At 46.1% G+C, this 27,101-nt stretch overlaps 2 protein-coding genes across 3 annotated transcripts; one reads left to right on the top strand and one right to left on the bottom strand.

Annotated features, from left to right (window-relative positions):
• Nucleotides 1-4,399: 4,399 nt before the first annotated feature.
• Nucleotides 4,400-5,091, top strand: LOC120844032. Its single transcript, XM_040215615.1, has 2 exons — nt 4,400-4,533; nt 4,808-5,091. The coding sequence occupies exons 1-2, from the start codon at nt 4,416-4,418 to the stop codon at nt 5,008-5,010; spliced, it is 321 nt and encodes a 106-aa protein (XP_040071549.1). The 5' UTR covers nt 4,400-4,415; the 3' UTR covers nt 5,011-5,091.
• A 135-nt stretch (nt 5,092-5,226) lies between these two features.
• Nucleotides 5,227-25,725, bottom strand: LOC115327280 (sterile alpha motif domain-containing protein 3-like). Of its 2 annotated transcripts, XM_040215612.3 has the most exons (10): nt 25,469-25,725; nt 23,253-23,381; nt 17,836-17,966; nt 16,751-16,900; nt 15,826-15,913; nt 14,949-15,107; nt 12,045-12,257; nt 8,390-8,561; nt 7,271-7,356; nt 5,228-5,628 (listed from the first exon to the last, which is right to left on the bottom strand). In XM_040215612.3, the coding sequence occupies exons 1-10, from the start codon at nt 25,619-25,621 to the stop codon at nt 5,338-5,340; spliced, it is 1,572 nt and encodes a 523-aa protein (XP_040071546.1). In that variant the 5' UTR covers nt 25,622-25,725; the 3' UTR covers nt 5,228-5,337. The 2 variants fall into 2 exon arrangements, with proteins under 2 accessions (XP_040071547.1, XP_040071546.1); XM_040215613.3 differs by lacking the exon at nt 14,949-15,107 and having other exon boundaries at nt 5,227-5,628.
• Nucleotides 25,726-27,101: the final 1,376 nt, after the last annotated feature.

Here is a 27,101-nt window from a genome sequence, read left to right on the forward strand (position 1 = left end):
TCACCTCTGTGTGCGTTCCCGCAATCTGACTGCTCGCTCAGTGACAGGCCGTGGTGAGAGGTCGGTTGCGGGACTTCCTTGGGGAAAGCTCGAAGGTCGTCCCATTCGCAAAACACGTGTGCGTCAAGGAGCCCCACACGTTCGCCGCGTTCGCCTTCACGCTTCCTGCACACACACACACAAGGACACTTCACAAACGCTCCGAAAGAAAGCACTGAAAAAGTCAAGCGAATAGGCGAGTACTCACCAAGAAGACTCAAACCCACAGCTGGTTCCATGGGTATGGCGGCACCTGGGACACTTTTTGTTTTTCGGAGAACGTTCTTTGATGTTTTTTTGAAAGCCTAAAGGCCTGAAACTGCCCGAACGTTTGCACCTTGCTTTGTTTTTTATTTTGGTCACGGTGGCGATGGCGACGCGGGGACGTTCGCTGGTTATGGCGAAACTCATTTGACGCAACGCGAATGTTTCTGTATTAGTCGACATACATTAGAACTTTTAAACGTAAAAAAAAAATTGTTTAATCATTAATCTAATTCTTTGTAATGAAGTATGTAGGTTGTGTACTAAACTGAACCTTGGCCTGGCTCAGCCTCGTTGTGTACTAAACTGTAGCTTGGCCTGCCTCAGCTTGGTTTTATTTCAACATGGCGGCGACAATCGTTGCGTGCTGTGTCGTGCTCAACCTATTTTCTGTGCATTGGTCGTCCTGTTAGCCACTTCCAACAATCCACATCAGCCGCAAGCATGCTGTCGGAGTATTGTGTGCCCGCCGGAAAGAATATGCAGTCTTCTCGGAAGCAAGGCTGCTACTAGGGCTGCTCGGATCGTGGCTTGGACGTCGTCGGCTCCCACGAACCGCGTCCGCGAGCCTCACGTCGTTTGCTTGGTTCCTTTACGTTTCCGGCGATGAATCCCCCAGCCAGGGATTTCCCCAGGATTCTAATCAAAAGGGGGGGGGGGGGGGGGGGGGGGGGGAGGGAGGAGGCGATGCGAGGCGAGGCTAGATAAAATATAAAACTGTTTCTTTTTTAGTCCACTAGCTAAATTACAGACGTCTATTAACCAAATGCTCATACCCGTAATGTGTTTCCCTTTCTCTATATATACACCTGAGAGGTGGTGTTTTCTACTTAATCTGAAAAAAAGAATTTTATTTTATTTTTTCCTTTTTTTTTATAGATTCAAGGGTCTAGGAAAACTAGGGGGGTCTCAACCCCCCCCCCCCCCCCCCCTAGGGGGGTCTAGGGAAATCCCTGCCCCCAGCCTTGGCCTTGGCCTCATCCCTACAGCACCTAGCTGGTGAAAAACAATCTACGACAACGCGGCGTCTTTGGAATACGAATGCTACGATCAGTGGCTCTTAAAACCTCAGTGGCCCCCCCTTCAATGGTGAGCTCTGTGTGTGTGTGTAGGCGTTGTAAAGAGAGCTCTTCGGTGTGAGCGCTCTTACCTTCACAGTGTGTAAACTCTTCGAATGGTTATTCAACAGGCGGCGCTGCGAGACGCGAGCCTTCGGCGTTGCTTCAACTCTCAGTGTGGTGGTGCGATTCTCAAAATGGGCACTTATACTCATTTTCATACATAGCGTGCAAAGCTGTCAAAGGTACTGAAGTGGTGCGCATGAAAATACAGAAAAAAAATGTGTTCCTGGGCGCGTTTCGTGGACGAGTGGTAGGGCTGCTCTGGCGATACCGACGTCTCGGCGGCAGTGGTTCGAACCCATTAGACGCGCAGTTCTTTTGTTTTTTTTTTCGTTTTGAGACGTTTTTTTTCGCAAGATTGTGCGCATTGCCGAACTGCATATTTTAATTCCTCCTCTCTTCTTGCTTTTTATTTATAAGTCGCCGAGAGGCCACATTTCTACCATCTGCTCTGCCGCTTTGCAAGTGTTACTTGCCTCCAGCACCGAGTTGTATTTTTTTTTCGTGCAGCATGGAATGAGGAATCTCACTGATAGCAGCCTTGCCCCAAAATTTATAATAGGACGTTAATCGACAATAGTTGTGGCCTGAACAGTTTATTTTGAAATAGCTGTCAAGGGTAGGAATCCCCCTCTCGGGGTAGTTGCGACGCATCTTTTTAGGCGAATGTCGCTGTGTGTGAATTCGGCATGCTTGACAGTCCCCGTGCTCGAAACTTCTACATGGCGAGGTCTTCGCTTCGGGGACGCCAGCTTGCCAGATAGACACTGCGCCTTGTACTTCGCGACAGTACGGGCGCACACTCCGGTATCGTTAGTGACCGTCTCCAGGACTTCACGACCGACTTCTCCGGGAAACGCGTTCTTGTACTTGCGTACACACTAAAATTTTTTACACCCTTAAGGGTGTACACCAGTTTGTCCCAGGGCTAACACCCTTAGGGTGTTCAGGCAAACACCCTTTATAATGGGTGCTTGCCAAACACCCCTGGTAGAGGGTGCTTGCCGTAAAATGGGCGCCCCCTGGGGTGGCCCAGTGGATGCTGGGCCACCCCAGCCAATCCAGTGCCGGGAGAGTATCATGCAACGTTTTGGTTATGTGGAGTTCAAGCTCACATGACACTCTGCCGATGCTGGATTGGCCGGTAGCGTCTGCCGCACTCGGACGAAAGCTGAAATGAAGCATAGGCCCTAGTAAAAATTTTATAGGCACCAATACACATATCAGAAATTCTAAATTGTACGAAAATCATATAAAGTATTGGATATTCTTATCATGATTCTCAGCTTATCATGTTTACTAAACACATTTACTTTTTTTCACCTGGGGGGGTATTGCCAAATCACATACAAGGCACATGATAAAGAAAGAACGAGTCACATTGAACGCAACTCACTTCATGAAGTAATACAAAAGAGCTCCTTGCAAGCCACATCATAAGCCTGAGGGCAACTGGTAGTGCTTCCGGTGCCGCCCTTTCTCGAACTTCAAGTGAGCAAGCAGTGGCCCCAAGCATCGTACTGCACGGCTAAACCATAGTTATAAACATAATGGGCTTTTACAAATGAAGCATGTGGAGCTTTCCTGTTTGGAGATCAAGTGCCAAGTTTTGTCTCAGAGGATTGCAGGAAACACGCTTCACTCATCTCCTTAAGCATATCTATTTACTAATTGGAAGCATGGCGGTCTAGCCCTTGACTGAACCACAGCAGTATTTCAGTAAGTGAAGCTCATTATGACATCAATTAGAATGTGTAAAATTGAACATTTATTGTGCCCTAAAAGACAAACGAAAAAAAAAATACAATGTATGCCATTCCTTGACATAAACAATGCTATCTGCCAACATGTAATGAAAAATATCACAGAAATCTCAAGTACAAAGAAAATTATAAAGTTTTGGAAAGTGACTAGGAATGAGGAACCCCCGTACAGATAAATTATACCTCACCTACAGGAGGTCGGCATAAGTTATACATTTAAAGACAGAAAAAGAAAACATGCCTCCATAAAACATTCTATCATTTGTTCTGTAAGCAAAATAAAAATTAACCTGATAATACTGTCGCGAAAAGTGCAATATCCACATAGAGGGTGTTTCACGAAAAGTGGACAAATTCGATATTGCGAAAACTATGGGTCGCAACAAAAAAAAGGCTTGTGTCATTCTGGTCCTGGACGAGGAGCCTAGTTAGGAAAATGATTAAAGTCCGGGATAATTAGATTGTTAATTATTTTTGAGTAACTAACTTTTTAATATTGTGTTTTAGGTTATGGTTTTAATTAGAAAATTGCTCAGCATCATTGAAAAACACTAGATCAACATATTGCACAACAACAGAAGGCGTGCACAGCATTTTACGGCTTTCTGAAAAACAGTACAAATTCGACGGGTTTTTAAGTTTCGTTTTGCAATTGGAGCACATCTCGGCCCCGATTGCACCGCGCCCCATGGAGAAATGGCGCAAGCAACCTCTGCTGCGATGTCCTTGCGCAACGCAGCAGAGGCTGGTTGCACCATTTCTCCACGGGGCATGGTGCCGTCGAGGTCGAGATGCGCTCCAATAGCAAACCGAAACTTAAAAACCTATCCCATTTGTGAGGTTTTTCAGAAAGTCGTAAGATGCTGCACGTGCCTTCTATTGTTGTGTAATATGTTGATCTAGTGTTTTTCAATGATGCTGAGCAAGTTTCTAATTGAAACCATAACCTAAAACACAATACTAAAAAGTCAGTTACTCAAAAATAATTAACAATCTAATTATCCCGGACTTCAAAAGTTTTCCTAAATAGGCCTCGAGCCCAGGGCCAAAACGACACAAGCCTTCGAGCAGTTTTTGCAGTATTGAATTTGTCCACCTTTCGTGAAACACCCTGTATAACCTCCTGAGACCCTGCGTCCACCAGTGTAAACATTGGGTTTTGAATTGTAAGAAGAAGAAAAAAAAAAAAAACTTCGTTGCACACAGAAAAGGACGCCTGTCCACCGTCATGGACGTAGTCTGTGCTGCCATCTGGAGGAGTGTTGAGCAAACAGCACTGAAAACTTGTTGCTTGCTGTTAAAAATGGCGACCTGCAGCACTCGCATGTTCTACGGGCGACGCCAAGGTATGTAATCAGTTTATGTGATTTACACAAACGGAGGCTGTGTTAATTTATATTTCTAGAGTTCTTGAAAGTTCACAGATGGTCACTAATGCTTAATATTTTCAACAGTATTAGCAAGGGTTATAGTAGTCCCTTGTCAAACTGTCTACGTGGGTGGACGCTGGGACCCAAAACTTATGACACGAATTTCGCGATGATCATGTTTTGCTCGCACCAATCTGAAACACTCGCGAAGTGAAAACAATTGGTTTGATTGATTGTGCTCGATTTTCAGGACTAACAAGTCAGGCTGATGCCATTTTAGAAAGTTTGTGCGGTGCCACAGGTTCCGCGCAAGAGAGTCAAGCCACTGCCGAACTCGCCAGTCCAGACGGCGCAGGCACTTCACGTGCCAAAGAAAGAAGACGTCAAGAATGCTACACAGTGCAGGAACCCTGGCTCCTCAAAGAAAACTCAGCACCATTGCACGTCCTGTGAAATCTACCTCTGCACTGAAACTGACTGGCACTGCTTCTTTGATTTTCGTACCAATAAATGAGCCTCATTTCTCTGCCGGTATCACTCCAGTTTTGCTATTCTTCCCAAAACCTATTTTGTAAAAATTAACTTATAAAATGTTGAATAAAATATGTGTTCATTTTCCTTACTTGAACTGTAAAGCCCCACTGTCCTGTGGGTGGACATCCATTTTTACAGAGCCTGCAAACTAACACCGTAAAAAAAAAAAAAAAAAAAAAGAAAAAGCTCAAACTGAACCGTAACGAAGCAGTTAATGCGCGTGTGGTTGAAGCACAAATCATTGCTTCAACCATGCACGTGCCTGCAAACTTTGTTTAAAAATTTAATTACCACTGCCCTTGGAGTTGTGTGGCTCATGCCGAGAAAAAGCCTCTCCAGAGTGACGAGCATGTTGAAGGCCTTCCGTTCATATTGTATACTGAACAACCAATAGGCTGCCAACAACATACACAGCCCCTCCTCGGCATTTGGAACGGAGAACAACCTCTCACGATCAACAACCAGGTGAAAGAAGTCTGCATCCTCTAAGTCTTGCCCGCTGTACAGGACACACGGTGTCGGTGGGATGTTTTCATCCTGCGTTAGGTAAAAGGAAAAGGCACAACATATTTTAATGTAGAAGGCCAAAACATGTTTGCTCTTGTCAACTGCTATTATTCACTCCAGTTCAGGCCATGAGCATTGCTTATGTTTAAATAAGTAACCGGCATCTGCAACAATGTAAAATGAATGAGGAATTACAATTGGGGAAACATCACGACATGAAAATATTGCGATATAAGCTTAGAGATATATTTTAGTATCTCTATTTCAGTATGAAGATGCATTTGTGAAACCTATTTGCATTTCAATAGTGAGATACTTTTCCGATGCATTATGATACGCTGCTAGACTTATTTATTGTTGGAAATGAGTACAGGTCTGGAGATAAAAAAATAAAAGTCACGCCAAAAATCTGACGCATCACTGGTTCGTTTTCACCATGAGAGTGATTTTTTGCTTTGCTATCACATCTCACTTTTACAGTGGCCTGGTTTCTTTATGCGGACAGCAGCCTTCCTGTGTACATTTGAGGTTATTGTTTGGATAAGAGGACACCAACAAATGCACAGATGAGAAACAATACGTGCAGAAGGAAGAGAAGACAAAAAGCAGGGATGTTTGCGCAGACGCGCTTTGTCAGGCAGTGTCATCGGTCGTCAGCGCTCATTGGGTGCAATAATGGGTTCTTATCGGTATCAGCGAACATAGCCAAGGGCAGACAAGTTTCAAGGAGAAAAAAGGGGGCAAACACCGACAGAAGGCAGGCAGCTCAGGTGCTACAATCTATGTCTGCCACGGACGCACCCTGCTTACCTCGCCACCCCGCATTTATGAACCGTACAGGGCTACCGACTGACCATAACGGTACATGCTATTATTTGTTCGTTGGCCAATGTTAATTTTTTTGCTTCCTCCTCTACACTAAAAAAACCCAAAGATGAAGGTTCCAGAAAACAGCAAACATAACAATGTCTCGTATGTAGTTGTATAAATTAATTTTCACGAGCTACATTTACATTTTATGTGCAGTCGCTGGCCATATCTCTCCCGTCCGAACACCAACCGGAGCAGTGAAAATCCAGCATGAGGCACGTTGAGCATGGCTGTGTTTTGGAAGCCAGACTATTAGGTTTTTGGCGTTTCAGCCATTGTACCCGAAACTTGGTTCGCCTCAAATTTTTACTTTATATCTCTGTAATTTAGGTGGCCATTATCTCTTGAGCGTTACAGAAGTATTTGGGGCCTGGTGGGCCTAATGTTTGGGACACCCCATTAACAAAAGGGGCCAGGTGAACAAGCTGCTATTGAACTGTTGGAAGCCAGTTAACACGCTACACTGTCTCTGTATTGAAAACCCTAGAAAGATCAGCATGCCTGCCGCCTTCCAGCCTTCATTGGTTTTTCAGGACTTGTATTCATGTGCATTTCACATGTTTGTTTCCTTTGACATCAACATGGTCACTAATATGTATTCAGAAGGCTCCAATTCTAGCCCCTGCGGGCACTATGAAAAAACATACCGTGAAAACAAAAAAAAAAACGAACACTCTACCCACAAAAAACAACAAAAAAACCTCTTTAGTTAGCATTTATTTAACCCTGCTACATTGAAGGTAGGCTGGAACTTTGTTCTTGCTAACATCAACTTTCGCAAAAATATAGTGAAATAACTTACATCTTCTTGCACGAACATTAGGGGCAGTGATGTTGACTCCTTGACGTTCAGTGCCAAAATGCGCAGAGTTGCAACAGTCAGGATGTCTGAAAAACACCAACAACATTTGTGCAAGATACCAAATACATTTTTGTACTCTTCGTTGCACGTGTCCTGGACGGTTTCAGAAAAAAAATGTATGCATTGTTCTGCTTATCTTCCAGTAGGATCAGTGACAATGAGGGAACTTCAGACAAATACTAAGATGTTCACTTGGCCAAGCCTGTCCCCACTAAAAGAAAAGAAGGCAACACACCAGAACGACCTAAATGGGTGCAACATAATATTATAGATAAGCCATTGGACATGTCACCAAATGGTATGAAACAATTCAAATCACCACGGGGAAATAACCTTGGGAGTATGATACAAACTCCCAAAGTTATTCCCCATACACTGGTGTGCAGCCCAAATGTCTGTCCTCTACGGCCCTCCACCACGCTGCCTGCACCTTGGCAGAGGGTTCTCCTCTGCCAAGGCGCTGCGCATGTACAGCTGCAGCAGAAAAAGATTAGCACGAGCGACCAACGACCAGAGCGGCAAAATTGCAGCACGTAGCACTATTGTTTCCGAGCGCGCTGATAGCGAGAGTGCCAGTCACGTTCCATCTTTCAATACAGGGGAGGCCAGCACAAAGCAGCCCACCCTAAAGGCCGCATTTTGAAAGCTATAGTTTCGCTTACTTCTCAGCCGAGCAATGCGCCAACGTGGTTGCACACATAAACTCGGTTATTTTTTTTACAGTGGAGCTGTTAGCGGCTAGTTTCCCCAGGGTCGTGTCAGTCCTCAAATAACCCGATGACACAGAACTCTGGACAGCTACCGCCATATATAGGAGACGGCAGCAACCATCATAGATGGCCGCAACCTTTCCACTCTGGCTTGCCGACTAGCGATCGGCCATTACTTCATTCCCACCATAGTGCAGCTCCGCTAGTCTTCCTTCCTCAACAAAAGAGAAAGACTGAAAGTTTTTTGTTTGTTTTTTTACTATCTTTTCCCATGCATGCATTGAATGGTGGTATTTTATCGCTTGGTCGAAAAGCCTCCCTTGCGCAGCGGTTTTCTTACTGTACTCACGCCGTGTCCTGAGCCTCCCCAGATCCATGTGCGGTGCTGCTTGCAGTGTAAGTAGGACATGCTCCTGGCAGTCGATCGCCTTCTTTGTGGCCAACAGAACGATCTTGTCAATCCCTTTTGCGACTTTGTCGGCCAGGTTCATCTTCGTGAGCCTCTCGAAATCTTTAGCGAACTTCACAAAAGAAAATATAAAAATTGAAAGTTCAGGAAATATGCCACGGCATTTCTTTAATAAAATTTACAAAGAAATTGGCACTTGTTCATTAATTTAAATAAGGGAAACAAGAAACAACGCCTAAATTCAGATTTTACTGGCACTACCATTTACCGAGTCTAGGCCAACTCACCGAAAGCCAACTCATCGACGGTAAACTCGTCAGCAGCCCATTTGTCGAATAGGCCGAATCGTCATAAGGCAAATCGTCGAAGAAAAATTAGTCGAAGACGCCAACTGGTCGCCGCTGTTTCAAAGCCATAATATATAATTTTGTCCTGAAATGTTAAAGCAAATCCTGCCCTATAGTAATGCGTAATATCGCCGTATCGTAATAAACATCCAGTGCGCTCTTTCTTGTCGAAGATAACAACTTGCAGCTTTCTCCACTTTCACGGTGCAGTGGGGGACAGTTACTACGTCGCGTGTGCATCACTGTGGCACGTGTGAGTTTGCTTGGCCTACCCGTCCACGCTGCTTCGCGGCAACAGTCCGCAGCGGCTCATTACAAAAAGTAATAAAGAAAACTAGCAAAAGGACAATCCCGAAATTTACATTTCTAAACTTGTCTCAAGGTACTGTCCTAAAACCTAAAAAGACCGCTGTCCCTAGTCCAAACACAAATAAAAATTTAGATCAAAAGATAACAAGGAACCATGAACTTTTACCTGGGACCGTCATTTAACCCATTCGAGGAATCGGCCTCGAATGGGTTAAATGACAGTCCCAGGTTGCCTTTCGACAAGTTGCCTTTTGATGAATTGTCCTACAACAAATTGGCCTATACTACGAATTGACTGTCGATGAGTCGGCTTTCAGCGAGTTGGCCGAATCCCCCATTTACCACAACTTGAAGGTGTGGGAAGGGCTTTAGGAACAAACATACGAACACACAATACGCAAGTTTCTTTTTTTAGTAACATTATTTTTTTTAACTTCCCTTTGCTTCTGAAGTTCTTAATATGTCTATTGACTTGCCAAGCAAGTCTTGCAAGAGTGCAGAGAAATAATTGGTACTACAGACATCACGCTGATGAAATATCAAACCTTCTTCTTCACATGCAATCTCTTACTCTTTTCTTTCGGACCCTCGAGTCCTTTTCATGCAGTATGGCATAGAGTTGATAGGATCTCCAAACCTGGCCTGTGAACCATAGCTTCCAACTAAGTCGTTGGTCGCTGCATTAGCTAGGATGTTGCTAACACTCAACAGGCTCCCTCGCTTGGCTGCTCTGCCTTGAAATCGCATTGCCTTGTCGCCTGTCTCCTCTTAATCCGGTTTTTCATTTCCATTACCTATTTTTATCTGCACCACTGTATTTTTTATTGCTTATAAATGTTTCTATTCTCTTCTGCACACGCCGCTTCGCGTGTCGTTCCGCGGGTGAGTACTACCATTGCTACTGATTCCTATCGTGCTGTTAGCTGTTCATTTTTGGTTCATTTGACCCAGGTGTAGTCGAGAGGAGCCGTTTATGAACACCCGCACCCATGTCATAGGGGTAGGCAGAGCTCTGAATCAACAATCACGACGCGAGAGCCGAGTGCGGTGCGAGTCAACAAAGCGAGTGCAGGTGGCTCAATCGCACTCGGCTCTCGCGTCGCTTAGTTGACTGGCACTGTAGCATGTGCCTTCAATACCGCTTACTTGAGTAAGATACAGCCCGCCGCTTTGCTGTCACGAATCATTTGTCTGAATGCCTGCGAAACCGTAACACTGTTCGGCATGTCCAACTTTGCAGCGCCTCACAACTGCACGCAGTTGTCTTCACCCAAACGCTTCGCAGGACGCTGTCTTTTGGGAAGCAGTGCCAGGAAACATGCAGTCCGCCGGCAGTACTGTTTGTACAGCCTGGCACACACCAAACTGTACTATGAGGGCATGTTACTGCTGAAGGTGACCTAAAGAAATAAAATACCTTGAGCTGACATCTTGACTAGAGAAATAAAATTATCGAAGGAACTACGAGTTTCAAGATGACTGCCTGGGAGACAGCACACCTCTGCACTTGAAAAGGGGTGCTTTTAACTGACAACCGCTTAGCAAGTAGTTTAAGAAGGCATACTATAAGCGCACACAAGCCGCGATGTTGGGCCGCCCGGCGCTTGCGAAGGGCTCGCGCCGCTGAGCGCAGTTTGTCAGGCACCGCAGCGTTGGATATGACAAACGGTGCTACGGCTTTGCAGGCATTCGGACAAATGATTCGCGGCAACTTATCTCTGCACTTGAAAAAGGGCGTTGGCAAATGACAACCGCTTAAAAGAAAGATTATGAAGGCATGCCATAGGCACATTCAAGCCGCGACATTGAGCCGTCGGCATTTGCAAAGGGATCGCACCGCAGCGCGCAGTTGTCAAACGCCACAGCGTTGCATATGCCTCAGCTTTGCAAACATTCGGACAAATGGTTCGCAGCGACAAAGCAGCTTGCTGTATCTTGGTCAAGCAAGCGGCACCCGAAGGCATACGCTGCACTGCGAGTCAACGGAGCAGGCGCGGGCGGCTAAATCACAGCGCACTCTGCTCTCGCGTCGCAATTCTTGATTTAGAGTCTGCCTACCCCTATGACATCTGCGTGGGTGTTCATAAACGGCTCCTCACGACTGCACGCGGGTCAAGTGAACCAAAATGAACAGCTAACAGCACGACAGGAACCAGTAGCAACGATAACACTCACCCGGAGAACGATACGCGAAGCGGCCTGTTGTTCGTCAGCACTCCCGTCGAAAAAGGCATAATAAAGACAAAAACTATATATATGCAAAAAATACTGCGCACAGAAGAAAATAGAAACACTTAGAACCAATAAATATACACTTGAACATATAAAAATAGGTAATGAAATCAAAAAACAAGATTATGAGGAGACGAGCGACGAGGCAATGCGATCTCAAGGCAGAGTGGCCAGGCCAGGGACAGTCTCTCCCACAATTCCTCGCGCGCGGGCCAGGGCGCTTGGGGGATTTCGCAAAAGGGCTATTGAACGAGGAAATGCACAGAATGCGTCCGGTTCTCTGTGCAACTTTTTTTTTCCTCAATAATCTTATTAACAGCTTTTTAGAAGTCACAAAAAAAGGGTTTCATCTTTTTGCTATTTTTAATATTGACTGTGTGCCTTCAATGACCCACGACTTTGATTAAATTTGGTGGTTGTGTCTAAACCTTAGAAAACAGCCCGTGATCACAAAGAGAGAGAGCGCAACTCGAACCGGCCAGTTCTCGTGGCGGTCCTCGGGCGGAAAGAAACTGAATTTTGAGCCTCAAATTCTGTTCTGGGCAGTTGGGTTCTCATAAGCCATGTACAACTAAAAACATCGGCGAGCATAAACACCCTGTCAGTGTCCCTTCAATAAGAGTTTCTGTATTCAAACAAGAGTACAAAAAAAAAGTCAACAACACCTTCGTATTCAATAAAGCGGAAGAGTAGCAGCAATGACTCACTCGCTGAGAGTCCATCAGGTATGGGTACCTTGTCCTAACAGCATCAATGCCCATTTGTGCCATGTCAGAGAGCCTCTTCCTCGCAGTGAGAGTCATCCTTTCATGGATTCCTTTTTCATCAGGAGCTGCCTTTCGTCCTTCTCGTATAAGCCATTCCTCATGGGCGATCAGGCTGGCTTCGTCCTCTCCAGCCAAAGCCGAAGCAGTGATGTTCTTGAGAGGCATGATCGAAAGGGCGCGATTTAGACATGAATATTCATTAACAGAAGGACAACAACTGACTACCTTTTTAGTGCTTGATGCTCTTAGCATGCCAAAATTTCTGATAAGGTAAAATTGAATTCAATCATTTGACCTAACATTGCCCAAGGCATTACCCTACGGGAGCACAAACAGTAGAAAACACACAATATAAAAAAGGAAACAGTCCAGATAAAAATATATAACATATTTCCTTGCACCTTGCTCAATAAATGCACCCCCAACTTTGTATCACGAGGTGGGAACGTTCAAATTTTTTTATGCGCCACTTTGAGCGATAAACAGCTAGACGATCATGGGAAGGAACGACCTCCATCTCCAGGTGGCCAAGCCAAGCCGGGGTCGTGGGAAGAAATGAACCTTCCGCCATTTTGCAATAAGCTTTTTTCCGAATCGGAGCGGCCCCTGGTGAGGAGATGCCAAGAAATGAATTCCGGGTACTAGCGGGCCATTTAGTTCCGGCTTCAGATATTTGCCATGATTATTGTGTCATAATGGAACTCGCTACTTCATTTTCACAACTGAGACATCCCACAAGTGTAAAATACCATAAATGTCGCCAAGCAATTAAAAAAACACTGGCCACTATTTTATTGGTTTCGAGCATGCCAGGTTTTAAGCAAAAAAATTGCAGGTGCCTTGGTTGATGTTTTACGCGAGAGAAACTTCAGCATACTTGCGATTGCACATGTTTCGTCGCGCAAGCAGAGACAACGCCTGTTCGACTGAAACCATGTCACTCAGCTTCGCAGCCAACTGTTCCGAGCGTGCAACGCATGCAATGTTGCATGGCAGGATTTTTGAAAGTTGCCTATAGACCTTTCAAGCGGCAGTCTCGAACGAAGCGATTTACAGCAGGCATCCCTGGTTTTGAGAGGATAAGTCAGTGTTGCCAGACTGCGCTGAGCTGTGGAGTTTCTCGTCAGTGGGCTGTGGCAGCCTGCGTGGGCACACTTTCGGACGCTGGTGGAGGCTAAATTGCCGTGTTCTATTTTTCTTTTGTATTCTATGGCAAATAGAATTTCTCGGGGTTTTTAAGAATGCTCTGTACTATTTTTGAGAACAAAAACAAAGCAACGAAAGCTGTTTTGGTGAGTCCGTGAGCGACAGAACGAATGCAACTGGGATGTTTGTTTTATTTTATGTTGGTCTTTTTACGGCACCATACACTCCGCCTTGTCAATCTACAAAGATCTTAACCGTCAAAAATATTTGACCGCACAGGATATTCAAACTGCATAGATTTACTCGCCCACAAAATGAAATTCAACGAGTCTCATCAATCGAACAACATATATTGTACGTACCCCACAATGCCGCGTTATCCGAACAGGATTTGAGAAAGGTCTCAAATAACACAGCATATCCAATAAACAGTGTCGACGATAGTAACTTCACGACGATCAGACGGAATCCGGCGTGTTTTGGGCACATGTAGAAGAGAGCTGCTTTTTTGCACAGCTTCAAAGCAAACACTCCGGACCCGACCCTATCAGCTATTTTTCGCGAAGACTCGGAACACAAGTCGGGAAGGCTTTCTGGAGATTATCTCAACGGAAATAATCCTTCAAGAATGTCGAACTGCCTCCGTCACGACTCGCGAGTTGCTTGACGTTCACTCTCTTCGTTTGTTTCCTGCGAAGGCCGAGCAGGCTATGAGCCCTGGTATTCCCTGGTTCTCACAGTGCATGATAGCACACAAAGGGTAAGCATCCTAAACAGGCAAATAAAGTAAAAATTTCCAAGAAAAGTTGGCGAACTCTGAATGCACAATGCAGCTGGGGAGTCATGCTGACCGGGTTTCCACAGCTCAGGCAGGTGGCAGAAATTTATGGCTGGTAGGGGCCGCTTGGTTCGCAAAATGGCGGCGGCCAGAGAGCTTTTTCTGCAAATGTCTATAGCTTATGGTTGCCCCAACAGCACGATCGTGGGGTTTCCACGATGGTTTCATACATTAGCTAACATGCGGTTTGAAGATTAAGGTTTTCAAGTATGCTACTGAACATGGCCGTCGCACAACAGGAAGAAATTGTAGTGTTAACGAAGTCTTGAAGATTGCTCATGTGCAAAGCTCTTTGGCGATGTGCAAGGAGCTTTACGTGCCAGTGATCTCGAAAACCATAGTGCGACAAGGGTAGTACTCTTTCTGCTCATTAGAGTGCTGCATGTTCTCAGATCTTATGGACATTGTGAGACAAGGACCCAAGAAGAAGGACGATTGCAGGAGGCTCCACTGGTTCCAAATCACTGATTGACACTTAATGGAAGCTCGCCTGGGATCTTGAGAGCTTCCAGGTGAGCTCCAATCTCAGGTGAGCTTCCAGTGAGTGCCAACCATCGAATCGGAATGAATCGAGCTCCCTGCCATCATCATCTTTCCGAATCCTTTCCACTCGAAAGCATTTCATGCTTCCACCTACTCGCGGAGACGGGATAAACCACTGTAGTTTTCCCGATTCGCGTTATCTGATTGATGGAAGCGTTTCGTTGATTTCTAAGGCAGACACTGATGAGTAGAAAGAAAACCATGCGTAGATAACAATTTGATCATCCACTATGCAGACACGATATCCGCATCCGAACCACATCAGCAATTTTTGATCTTCCAAGTTTATCCCGGAAAGTTTAAACATTGCCCCTCACCAGCTTAATCTTTTTTTGCCGCTTCAGCTGTGTGGCTGCACCTCCATCATTTGGTCTTTTTGATCCAAATTTTGCACGGTTTTCAGCAACCCGGACGTCGTCTGAAAGGCGACGTCTTTCATTTTTGAACTTGTACCGCAGTGCTACTCTCCACGAGTCCTGTAAAATAAAGAAATACCACAGCTTGAACAACTATCTAAATTTAAATTTAGGTCCAGCCATAGCATTTTTGCTGCGATATCAGTTATTGGGAGCCTACCAAGGGAATCGTTCCTGCGCCAAGGAATGAAATTATGGCGTCCAGCTATACTCTTTTCACCTTTGAGCTGGGGAGAGCTTTCATTTTCACTAAAGCACCAAGGTAAAGGAACAAACGCGACTGACCCGTTTCCCACCCCAACCCAGACAACTATTTTTGGAGATGACCGAGGATTCTATGCGGATTATCTCTGGGAGGGGGGAGAAGAATGTTTGCAAAATCGCGTTGAGGGCAGTTCGACGTCCATCACTTCCTTCGTTTCCCATGAATGTCGAGCAGAAAAGCTTGAATGGCAGGCACTTACCAGTCTTATATATCACAATGGAAGATAACACAGAAAGGGTATGCAGCACTCATAAAAAAAATTAAGTGGGAACTTTCAAGAGGGGCGAGAAAACGTTGAATGCAAAACCGCCAAAACAGGTAGAGAACCGCACTGAGCGGGTGTTCACAGTCCAAGAGGGTGGCAGAAAATTTCTAGCTGATAGAGGGCCAGCTGCATCAGCATCAGCAACATGGCGGCGGCCTAGGAGCGTTTTTTGGAAAGATGTATAGAAGCACCAATGCTAAGAATTGATCGCAGCTATTATTATAAACGTGCAAAAGAAATGTGCTTACTGATCCAGTTCCTATAACATCTTGGAGCTGAGGGTACTTGTCAGTTAGTAGCTGAGTGACCTTGGAGTAAAAGTGCTGAGATGGGAACCTGCAGAAAAGTCGTGCCCATTCTTATGGCTCAACAATCTCTAATATTATAACCCACATTGTGAATCAATAGGTCCCGTATGCAGACTGAGCCTACGCGAGGAAGATGCAAGGTATTGTTCAGATGGTACACAGTGCATCAATGTTTTAAACACGCCAATGACCCCCAATCGATTATAACTAGTCGCACCAAATTTTCAGATATTTAAAAAAAAAAAGGAATATCTACACATTTTCCGCTTAGCAAATTCTTGTAATATGAATTTCGACAAAGAGACATGTTGTCCTATTGAAGGAAAACGAGCAAGTTACTTAAAGCTTCCATTAATTTTACACACCAGCAACACATACACCTGTAAATACAGCGAGGGCATGGATTGCTTCTAGCAAATGACAAGAAGTGACCTAACTAACCAAACATTTCTCTAGCCTGAACTGACTAATTTCATTTTTGGCGCAGCGGTCTCGACCAAGAAGCCTAAAATTCAGCACAAAGATGCACTTGTGAAACAACGCAAATAAGCCATCAATCTACTATGTTTACCACTGCACAAAATTTGGCAAGATAAGGACCAGAAAGAAGCAACCTAGCTTTTTTTCCGAATTACTTTTTTTTTTTGTATACAAGGAGGGTTAGAGGGATTAAACCCACTTCAAATATATTGCAAAAATCAGTTTCACCTGCTTCGATACTGTGATTTAAGACATAGGTTTAGCTGGATACAGAAAGATACAGCAAGACAAAGGTTGACCGGTGCCCACAAAGAAGTCACCCATGAAAGGAACTGGAAATGATGAAGCTAGGAATAAGTCCGAATTTTGAGACCACCTTACTTACACTGTTATGTTCACCATTGCACGAAAGAGGAGCTCCACAATCTTTCGGAATGATGAAGATGTCAGAGGTTTGCCAGAGATGATCGTATCATGGAGAGCTCCAAGCTTGGGGAAAATGAAGGTGTTCCCATCGTCGTCTGAACACGAAGGCCTAAAAATAGTGCAATTATTTTATAAGAAAATGATTATTAAAAAAAAAAAAGAAAAAAAATGTTGCTATGTAGAAGCATATAAAAAAAAAAAAACAGAAATACAATAAATATGTTATAGGCGTCTCACATGCTTTTTCTCAACCTCATTTTAAAGCGATAGCTGTTATGGGCTCTTCACCCCCCTTTGAAATGATGGTGTAGAGAAACCGTCGTCGATATTGATGAATGCTCTAAAACATTTGTTACACTTTGCCGCTGCCAGGGATCGAACTATGGGCCTACTGTGTGTGAGCCAAGTGCTTTACCACCTGAGCTATCAGCTCTGTGTTCCCTGAATAAACTGCATGTGGTGAGGACACATGCGTGTATCAGTCTTGTGAAGCGCCCGTGTTCCTCCCAGGCACTTAGCCAGGGTCTTGTTTCGGAAGAGGGAGGGAGGGAGGGAGGGGGGGGGGGGGGGGCAGAGGCCAAATGCTGTATGAGGGGGAGGAGGGAGAGGAGGCCCCAGCAAAATGGAAGATATTGGGGGGGGGGGGGGGGGGGAGGGGGCCGGGCCCCATGGGCCCCCCTGGATACGTGCCTGGTTCCTCCATTGCCCAGGGAACGCAGCAGAACACAATGGTCCATGTACGTGAGATGCGTCAAAGAAGTAGATGAAACAAAACGGCACCGCGCAGGTAAAGCTACTAGCCGACATGTGATCCAAGCAAACAATAAATAAAAAGACGCGAACCAAAATGGCTAGATGTCACCACCCTAAGCAAAGCGCACATGTACGGTAGGCACCCGGTGAGACGCTAGTGCAGCTGGTATGAGCGTTTCCATTGATGCCACTTTGTCCGCCGTTCTATAGTGACAGCGGAATAGAAGCATTTCGAGGCTGCCTTGTATCACAACATAGCCTCTATAGTCGCAACCATTAAAACACACTTACAGCTCAAAGGGCTCGATGCCTACCAATGGTACATCTGGAGAGGAGTCATCTGGAGAAGTTTCATCTGGCAAGCTCTCTCTTTGGGCGGTTTCACAGTTTTCAGTGCGCACCGTCTCCAATGAAGCCTCCTCCTAAAACGAAAGGAAATCCCTGCAGTGTAAAGTTACTGGATTTGTGTTAAGGACCCCAGCAGGCTGTTTTAATGATATAACGGTTTGTACTTTACATGCTATAAGTAAGGTTTGGTGTATTTATTACTAATAAATGCCGCTAGATGCTCGCCGTTTCAGGAATTCAGTATAAATCGTAATGTACAAAATTTTCATATGCACACATGAAAGAATAAAAAACGCAGTGGACAAGAACAAACCAAGATATCTTTCCAGAGGTCCTATTTCGGCCCTGTCCACCTTCCGTTTCTTATCCTTTCGTGTGTGGATATGAACCTTCACCAATACGCTCGTCTTCAATAATACAGAAATTCGGCACCGTATTCTTGGTTCGTGGCTCATAATCTGAGCCCGAATTTGAAGCTTAAGCTCTTCGGTAGATGCAAACATGCACAGCATGCAATTTCACATAGTGTCAAACAGAGATGCTGTTCAATGCTAAGAATAATATGCGGAGTACAGTGCAACACCGTCCAGTAGAGCATGCAAGCCATATCACTTTGAAAAAGACATGGCCCTGACTGGCCCCCTCCTTCTAATGCAACACTCAAACTGCTCTGGTATCCAGTACTAACACGAAACAAAGTTTATCTAACGAGGACCTCGATACATACATTAGCAAGCGATATAAGCAGGAAAGCATGAGTGACGACCAGGCTGTGGCCAGTCACTTGCTGCGGCTATGTGGTCTGCGCAGCCCGGTCACCGCTTGCATATTCCAGCTCACACCACCAGCAACTGTACTTGCATATACAATACGAGCACATAGCCCCAAATCCTCAGTTTTGCTGGGACCTCCTCTCCCTGCCCGCTCCCCCTCCCCCATCTATGCCATTTTGACATGGGCGGTCCCCCCCCTCGACAAAACCCTATGTGCCCGATACAATACTCTATATATAGGGTGGTCCAAGTCACCAGGATCGATCTAAAATGGACCATAAAAACAGGCGCCTGCACGTAGCAATCTAAACCTTTCGTCAAAGATCTATTTCACGGGTCAATTTTTTTTTGTAAAATTACAAAAAATAGGACCAAGAAAATTGCCAGGGTTAACGGCAGGCAACGACCCAGACGACCAAGCCCAGTAGCAGGGCGTGTTTGGCGATCGTATTCATAGATGGCATCGGGAGCAGCGTCCGACGGTGCAGCCGACCAGCTAAAGCTAGCAGACGACACGTTGGCAGCAAAAGCGCTGTCGTTATGCAGACACATTTTTTTTTACTTTAAGTTCTGCTTTTATTGCCCGCATTTATTTTTTAACCGAAGGTACATTTGAAAAAGATTATCTTCATTTTATAAAACCTTGGTCGCAAGCCGTCGCAGTAAGGAGGTAGCCCATCAATCTATACGAACGCCAAACACACCTTGCTACTAGACCCCTGTCGTCTGCGTCACTGTCCGCCGTAGACCCTGGCAAGTTTCTTGGCCTTATTTTTTACAGAAAGAGAGCTACGCTTTCTAATTTTACAAAAGGAAAGCGACATGTGAAATACACCTCTGACAAAAAGTCTAGATTGCTACGTGCAGGTGTCGATTTCTATGATCCATTTTATATCGATCCTGGTGACTTGGACCACCCTATACTTTGGTCTACGTGCTTGAGTGCAGGCGAACAATCACACTGAACTTCTCATCAGTTCCCTTATCTCTCAAGGTGCTTCTTTACAAAACGCTCGTGCGCTCTAAGCTGGAATATGCCTCTTGAATTGGGAACCCTGGCATTAACGTGTTGATATTGGCTTTTGAAGCAATTCAGAACAGATCTGTTTGTTTCATCCTTGCTAATTATCACTGCACTGCCAGTGTAACATCAATGAAAATAAGTTTGAACCTACCTAACCTTGCATTACGTGGAAATCTTAACAGTGTGTCTGTTCCACAAAATTTATTACTATAATCCTCTGCTATGTGACAAGTTACTGACACCTCTTTACATATCATAATTTCTTGACCATCCACAGATGGGCATTCCTCAATGTAACACTACAACTTTTTATAATTTATTTATACCTCAGACGACGGTCTTATGGAATCACCTTCCAGCATCTGTGGCATCCATATCCGATTCCATCGCTTCTAAACGATGCCTTAACAGTGTTAACTTTTAGCATTTCATTATTATGTATTTTTTTCATTCTTAAGATTGTCGTTTGTTTGCTTTTGATTGTTGTTTGTTTGCTTTTGATGTCTCCTTGTAACACACTCCCCTCTGCAATGTCCTCAGGCCCTGAGTAGGGTGACCATATTCCTCAAGGTAGAAAACGGGACATCCCAGCGGTAAAGGGGGGGGGGGGGGGGGGGGGGGGGGGGGTACTAAAGTTTGAGAAAAAATGTAATTAAATTCTACATGCGTGCTATTCCTACATGATTCTACATCCGTGCTATATCCAGTAACTAAAAAAAAAATATTTCTACCGTCCTCGCGAAAGAAAAAGTGTTTGTGGGCAAGAACAGTCCTAAATTTTACTCTCTGGGTAAATATTGTAAAGTACCTACGGTTAGTTTTGTAAAATATACTTGCAACGAATAGGCATAGTTGCAGTTTGCTTCTACTCGCTTGGTGCCAATTTTGAAACTATGTACTTCTGCGAAAACGGGACATGATTCTATATTGGGATAAAAAGACGGGACGGCAGAAATGGACCTGAAAAACGGGACTGTCCCGGCCAAAACGGGACGTCTGGTCACCCTAGCCCTGAGGGTCTGAAGATGAAGATGCTCAGGAGCATCTTCAACTTCCTTCATCAGTAAACAGAAGTCCGCCATTAGTGTAGCACATATGGCGTTTTCAGATGATGATGATAGTGATCAAAGTGGCCAGACTGAATTCCGGAAAGGGTCTATTGTAGTTTTAAAGGTGGCCATTAATAAAAGCCAACCCAATTGACACGGTTCCCGAAAAAGCAACAGGCTTTGAGATATTCATCTGTTAATTTTTCCTTTTTTTGCTTAACCCTTTAAGCGCCAGCCAGTTTTCGAAAAAATGTACCCAAAATTCAAATTTTTTTTATAGCACACTTTGATAGAAGAATTCTTCCTTATTTCAAGCATGTAAGACATGGGTATAAAAGCTTAACAACTGAAAACCAAAATTGATCCAATCTTAGGCCATGTGAGGCAAAAAAATTAAAAATGGGAACCGAGACCGCTTGCTTTGAAGCGGTCCTTCATGAGCAACAACACCGGCCAGATCTTGAGAAGTTTTTGACGAGCTTGCCCCACTTTACCAGCATCATCTCCATTATTCGCAAAGTGGAAAAACTTCGTGAGCAAAATAAATCTGCTCTTACTCATCACCTCCCCAAACACTAGGATTTCAATCACTGTGCGCTTTGACCAATACCACTCGACAACTGGCTTGTCTACTATTTCCTGTAGAAGCAGCAGGGTGAAGAAGACTCATTTCTGCTTCCGTCACCGGTTACCACGCCTTCATTTGGGATCCCCTTGAGATCAGCGCGGTCGCCAAGTGTTGATCGGCATAGGTACCTCTTTGCCTCATTGACGACCAGAGTCATTACGTCTGGCTTAGCAAGAGTTACAAGTACCCAACAGCATTGAGGGTGTCGTGTTCGACGAGCGACGTGTCGACGGGTGTCGTGACGCCCGGCGTGGCAATAAAGGGAAAGCGGGGAGGGGCTCATGGAGGATTTGTCGTGTCCACACTTTTCCAGTCTCGCGCTGAAGCATGGACCTCATCGCCGCTAAGGTCCGAGTCACTTGAGCTTTCAAACTCTTCCGCGGACTCCCCGCTTCCGTCACTATCGTCTAGCGCAAAGTCATCATCATCCAAACTACAGGGTGAAACAAGGAGACGGCAGGCTCTTTAAATCGACCGGAAAATTCGGTTTCTTAACCTATCGCGCTACGACTTTGTGCAACGTTGCCCACAGATGGTGCATTTTTTTTGTAAAATTTGCAAAGAGCGAACTTACCTGAGGAAAAAGTAAAGAAAGAAAAAGGCTTAGCTCCTATGGAAACGCAGCGAAGCCACCGGTCTTCAAACAACACGGCGCCGGTTAGCACGGGACACAAGAGATGGCGCAACGAACGCCGTCAACGAACGAGCATACGGCGTCGAGAGCCAGCGTCATTAGCAGACAATCTTTTCGACTCAAAAGCGACGCGCGTTCCGCAGGCGGCGACAGTCGCAGAAACAAAAAACAGGCGCAGTAACAACGAAGAACTGCAGTTCCTTGTCTGCTAAATACGCCGGCTCTCGAGTCTCGGCGTCGTCTGCTCGTTCGTTGGAGGCAGTTGGCGTCGCGACCGCTTGCGCCACCTCTTGTGTCCCGTGCTAACCGGCGCCGTGTTGTTTGAAGACCGGTGGCTTCGCTGTGTTTCCATAGGAGCTAAGCCTTTTTCTTTCTTTACTTTTTCCTCGGGTAAGTTCGCTCTTTGCAAATTTTACAAAAAAAATGCACCATCTGTGGGCAACGCTGCACAAAGCCGTAGCGCGATAGGTTAAGAAACCGAATTTTCCGGTCGATTTAAAGAGCGTGCCGTCTCCTTGTTTCACCCTGTAGAAAACTCATCATCAACTAAAGAAACGCGCTTCCGACTAGACGAGCGATGCATGTCACCACTCGAAAGAGACGCCATTTTTAAAAACCCATGTTGCCGGAGGAGCATGATAAATTCTCAAAATGATGCAAAAATTAGCGAAATTCTGGTTCGCTTTTTCTCCTGCTGGCTAGCGGGAGAACTATTCTCAACACAAAAATAGACTGGACGAGCGTGCCTCGTCGCTGGCACTACAGACACGGGCTGAAACGAGCGGATGAGCCACACTCATCCTTGGCATTTGCGGGACGAACTCCGTGGACGAGTCAGACTCGTCCTCGGCGTCTAAAGGGTTAACTCAAAACCACACGCTGAAAGGTGCACCTGATTATGATGCAAAAAAAAAAGTGACGCCCGTGTTTCATGCCCTTCGCCACTATCTCGACAGACAGCGTGTCTGCTGGAGGCGCCGGCGTCACACTTGCTGGATAGTGACGGACGTACAGAAGTGACAGGACGCTTTTCTACCAATCATAATCAGGCACCAAGCTCCACAAACATACAGTGAAGGCGGCATTAACATAGCTATCACCATTAAAAAATTTTTAAAGAATAAAAAATTAAAAAAACGCTCGTATAGACACAGCCTATCACAGTTGTGATTATATTCCTAGTAATAAACCGTTTCTTTTTTTTTTTTCATTAATGCTTGATATACCTTGAACTTGTTGCAAAACCAAATACCTGAGTGGAAGATGAGCCTGGCCCACCCTCTGGGACAGTTACAATGGGCAGGAGAGTGATTTTAGCCATGTCATGTATTTCGTCGTCCGCAGCAAGGTCAGTGTATTCTTCAAATACCAAATCCAGCATCTGTAAAATGTATGCGCATGGACTAGCTTCACATATATCTAACCCAAAAATATTTTTATATAGTTAGTAAATCAGCTCCAGAGGCACTTAGCTTCTTTTCAGTTCTCATATGTGCTGGCTCAAATCAGTCCTATTCAATGAAGAGTAAAGGCTATAGGCACGAGCTCGTGCACGTTGACCGGAAATGGCCATACGCACGACGTGGAGAGCTTACTGTAAATATTGTCAAATGCCCTACAAAAAAAAAGTAAAAAAAAAAGAGGTGTCTAGCGTTACGTCCAACGCTGTGGCTAGCGTTACGTCCAGACAGAGCACTGAAATGGATATGCCTAACCTTCTCCCCCACCCTCCTCTCTCGCCCCTGTGAACCTAGGGAAGGCGGCGATTTGGACGTACGGTGTGGCTAGCGTTCCAGACGGAACGATAGCTGCTACTAGAGTTCCGTCTGGAACGCGGAGCTAGAGCTCGTGCCATTTGGGTCACCCTTTTCCGACGGCGCGTGTATCATTGGGGGGCTCGTTAACACCCACCCCCCCTCCCCTGCATTCACGCCGCTTCGCGGCGACAGTATGCGGCTGCTAATTACAAAACTAAGAGGGAGTTTTCGTAGACCATGTTTCGTTCACCGCTAAGCCCTCTGCAACGAAGAAGCCGCTACTGCGCCTGTGCGCCCATGCCCTTGACTGTAGAGTTCCGACATCATAGCAAGCTGCGTAGGGCATTGCGGGACGGCGAAAACGGTCTATGAAAACTCCCTATTAACCCACTTAGCCCTCCGTACACGCCGCCCAGCCAGCAACCCAAACCCGCTATGCCCTATTGCACCTCCGGCCATTTAGTTCAGCGAAGTTTCGTCGACAACATGCCTTCATGTCTTTCAGAGATAATTGTAAAAGAGAAATGTAAATACCGACAAAAAAAAAATCGAGAAGAAAAAAAAAGAAGTAAACCCACACTGCGGTTCGAACCCGGGCCCGCTGCGTGTAAGGCAGACACCTTTCCACTACACTACACTACCACTTCAGAAAGGATAAAGCCTACGGACTCCGGAGTGCACTTCAAACGGAAATGGCTATACGCACTCCGCTAGTCTCATATAAAAGGAATAGTCACAACAACTCATTCTTTTAAGCGGTGGCATAGCGTAGTGGTTAAGGTGTCAGCTTCGTACGCTAGTGGACGTGGGTTCGATCCGCGGTGGTCCCACTTTCTTTTTGTTTCGTTTTCTCAAACATTTTGTTTTGTCGAAGCATTTGGCAATATTTACTTTTTTTTTTTTTTTTTTTTTTTTTTTTTTTTTTTTTCTCGGTGAACATTAAAAGATTCGTTGCCGACGAAACTTCGCAAAACTAAATGGTACGGGACTCCCTTTCCTGATGCGATCGGGGACAGCGGGGCTTGGGTTGCCGGCTGGACGCCGCGAAGCGGCGTGTACTGGTTACGTTTTGTAATTAGCAGCCTCACACTGTCGCCGCGAAGCGGGGGGAACGCAGGCGGGCTCCCCAGCGATACACGTGCCATTCGAAAAGGGTGACCCGAGCGGCATGAGCTCTCCGCAGAGTGCGTGTAGCCATTTCCGTCCGAAGCGCACTCCGGAGTGCGTATAGCTTTACTCCTTCAGAAACTAGCCTTCAACATTTGCTTTATACGAGACCCAACTTGGACGTTACTTTAGTGGCGACCATCGTTCCGCCTGGACGGAACTCTAGACACTTCCTTTTGGATTACAATGTCGCTTGCTCCCGTTGCTTTCATGCGGATTGCCTCGTCGCGCGAGTGACCGAGCGACAGCGAAGCGGGTTCACCGACGCTTGCCTCGTCACTCGCCAAATCGCTTTCATGCGGTCTATACTTTACTCTTCGCGCTAAAACGTCATTTCCTCATATAACATGTACCCTTTCCAAGATAGATTCGAAGATGACGGTGGTTTAGGCGGTTAAAATCTTATCACTTCGATATTTTTTTCTGGATTAGGTGGTTCACAGCTTCGCAGTTCGGTGTCTTCTCTATCCTTCGTTTACTTAGCTTACTGTGACCTGCTACAGTTCGAGCACGGGGAAAATGTCAACAGAAACGAGGCACTTGCCTGAAACCTGACAGAAGACAGTTTGATGGAGTTCCCAAGAACGGGGCACGTAGCCACCGCATGTTTCAAAGAGTTTACCGATCCATCCTCGAGCTTGAAAGACCTGGCAGCCTTTAGGTGAGGCACGGTGACCAGACACCGCACGGGCGGCATTGTCGAACGCTGCTAAAGCCACGCGAGCAGCTAGGCGCGAAAATACTGACATTCGTTTGGCTCGTCAACTCGGTAAACTCGCCAACCGTCATTCGTCACCACCGGACCACCGCAAGTAACGCGCCAAACAGAACAAAGGAACGATAAGTGGGTGAAGGCTGTGGGTGGATAGATGGCTGAACCGATGGTTAATGGTGTATATGTGGCAGCTTGCGCCACCTAGTGTAGCTTAAGCACACAATATATTCCGGAAAATACTTGAGGAACAAACCGCGCCAAAACTAAGAATTTAAACAAAAACACTTTACTATTCGTAAAGACAGGGGACGGGAGAACACCATCTTTCAATTTTCAACAAACAAATGATTTATTGCCGGACGCTTCTCCTTCGGAGTTCCACTACAGGAGAGGGAAAGTTAAAAGGAGGGGGAAGGGGAAGGGGGCGGACAAGACAAGGCCCCGGGAGAAAACTCGGGGAAAGTAAAGCGCAGAGACAGCGGGAAGGAGGGGGAGGAAGGAGGCATCCCGATTTCCCTCTCAGGAGTAGGGACCACTCGCCCGGCCCGCCAAGGACGGCAACTCCGGTCTAAGGAATGTCACCTCTCTCTCCGACAGCGACAGCGAGGCCGAGGAAATGTTCTTCGGCGCCTCTTTTATGGGGTACGCCTCCACGATCTCGCGCCCGTAGCGGTTCTTGTTGGCCCCCAGAACACGCGCGGACGGGAACTCGGGGGCACATGGAGCGCAAACCTTGAGGTGATGGACCATGGGGTGTTGGGAGTCCCCCTCGTTTTTTTCTATTTCTCTCTCATGTTCGCGCAGGCGGTCGTTGAGGCAGCGGCCCGTCTGTACGATGTACTCTGCCCCGCACGAGAAGGGCACGGAATACACCCGTCCGACCGCGCAGGGAACGAAAGGGGCCGCGTGCCTCTTGGCGCGGCCTCAACTGCCACCTGCGCGAACATAGGAGAGAAATAGAAAAAAAAACGACGAGGACTCCCAAGTCCCAACACCCCATGGTCCATCACCTCAAGGTTTGCGCTCCATGTGCCCCCGAGTTCCCGTCCGCGCGTGTTTTGGGGGCCATCAAGAACCGCTACGGGCGCGAGATCGTGGAGGCGTACGCCATAAAAGAGGCGCCGAAGAACATTTCCATTGACTTAAAACGAAAGAAACACACAAGAGGACGAAACAGACGACACAGCTTTCGACTTGCAGCTACAGATTTACTGGGGCGGCTAGCCGCTCAGAGCTCGACTTGGGGAGGCGATGGGGAAAGAGGGGAGGGCGATGAGGGGAGGTGTAAGAACACAGGGAGACCGTTGCGGGGGCGAACACAGCGGGCTGTCGAGGGAGGTGACATTCCTTAGACCGGAGTTGACGTCCTTGACGGGCCGGGCGAGTGGTCCCTGCTCCTGAGAGGGAAATTGGGATGCCTCCTTCCTTCCTCTCCTTCCCGCTGTCTCTGCGCTTTACTTTC

The sequence above is a fragment of the Ixodes scapularis genome, unplaced genomic scaffold (assembly GCF_016920785.2).
Source record: "Ixodes scapularis isolate PalLabHiFi unplaced genomic scaffold, ASM1692078v2 PGA_scaffold5__190_contigs__length_132052651, whole genome shotgun sequence".
Lineage (NCBI taxonomy): Eukaryota > Metazoa > Arthropoda > Arachnida > Ixodida > Ixodidae > Ixodes > Ixodes scapularis.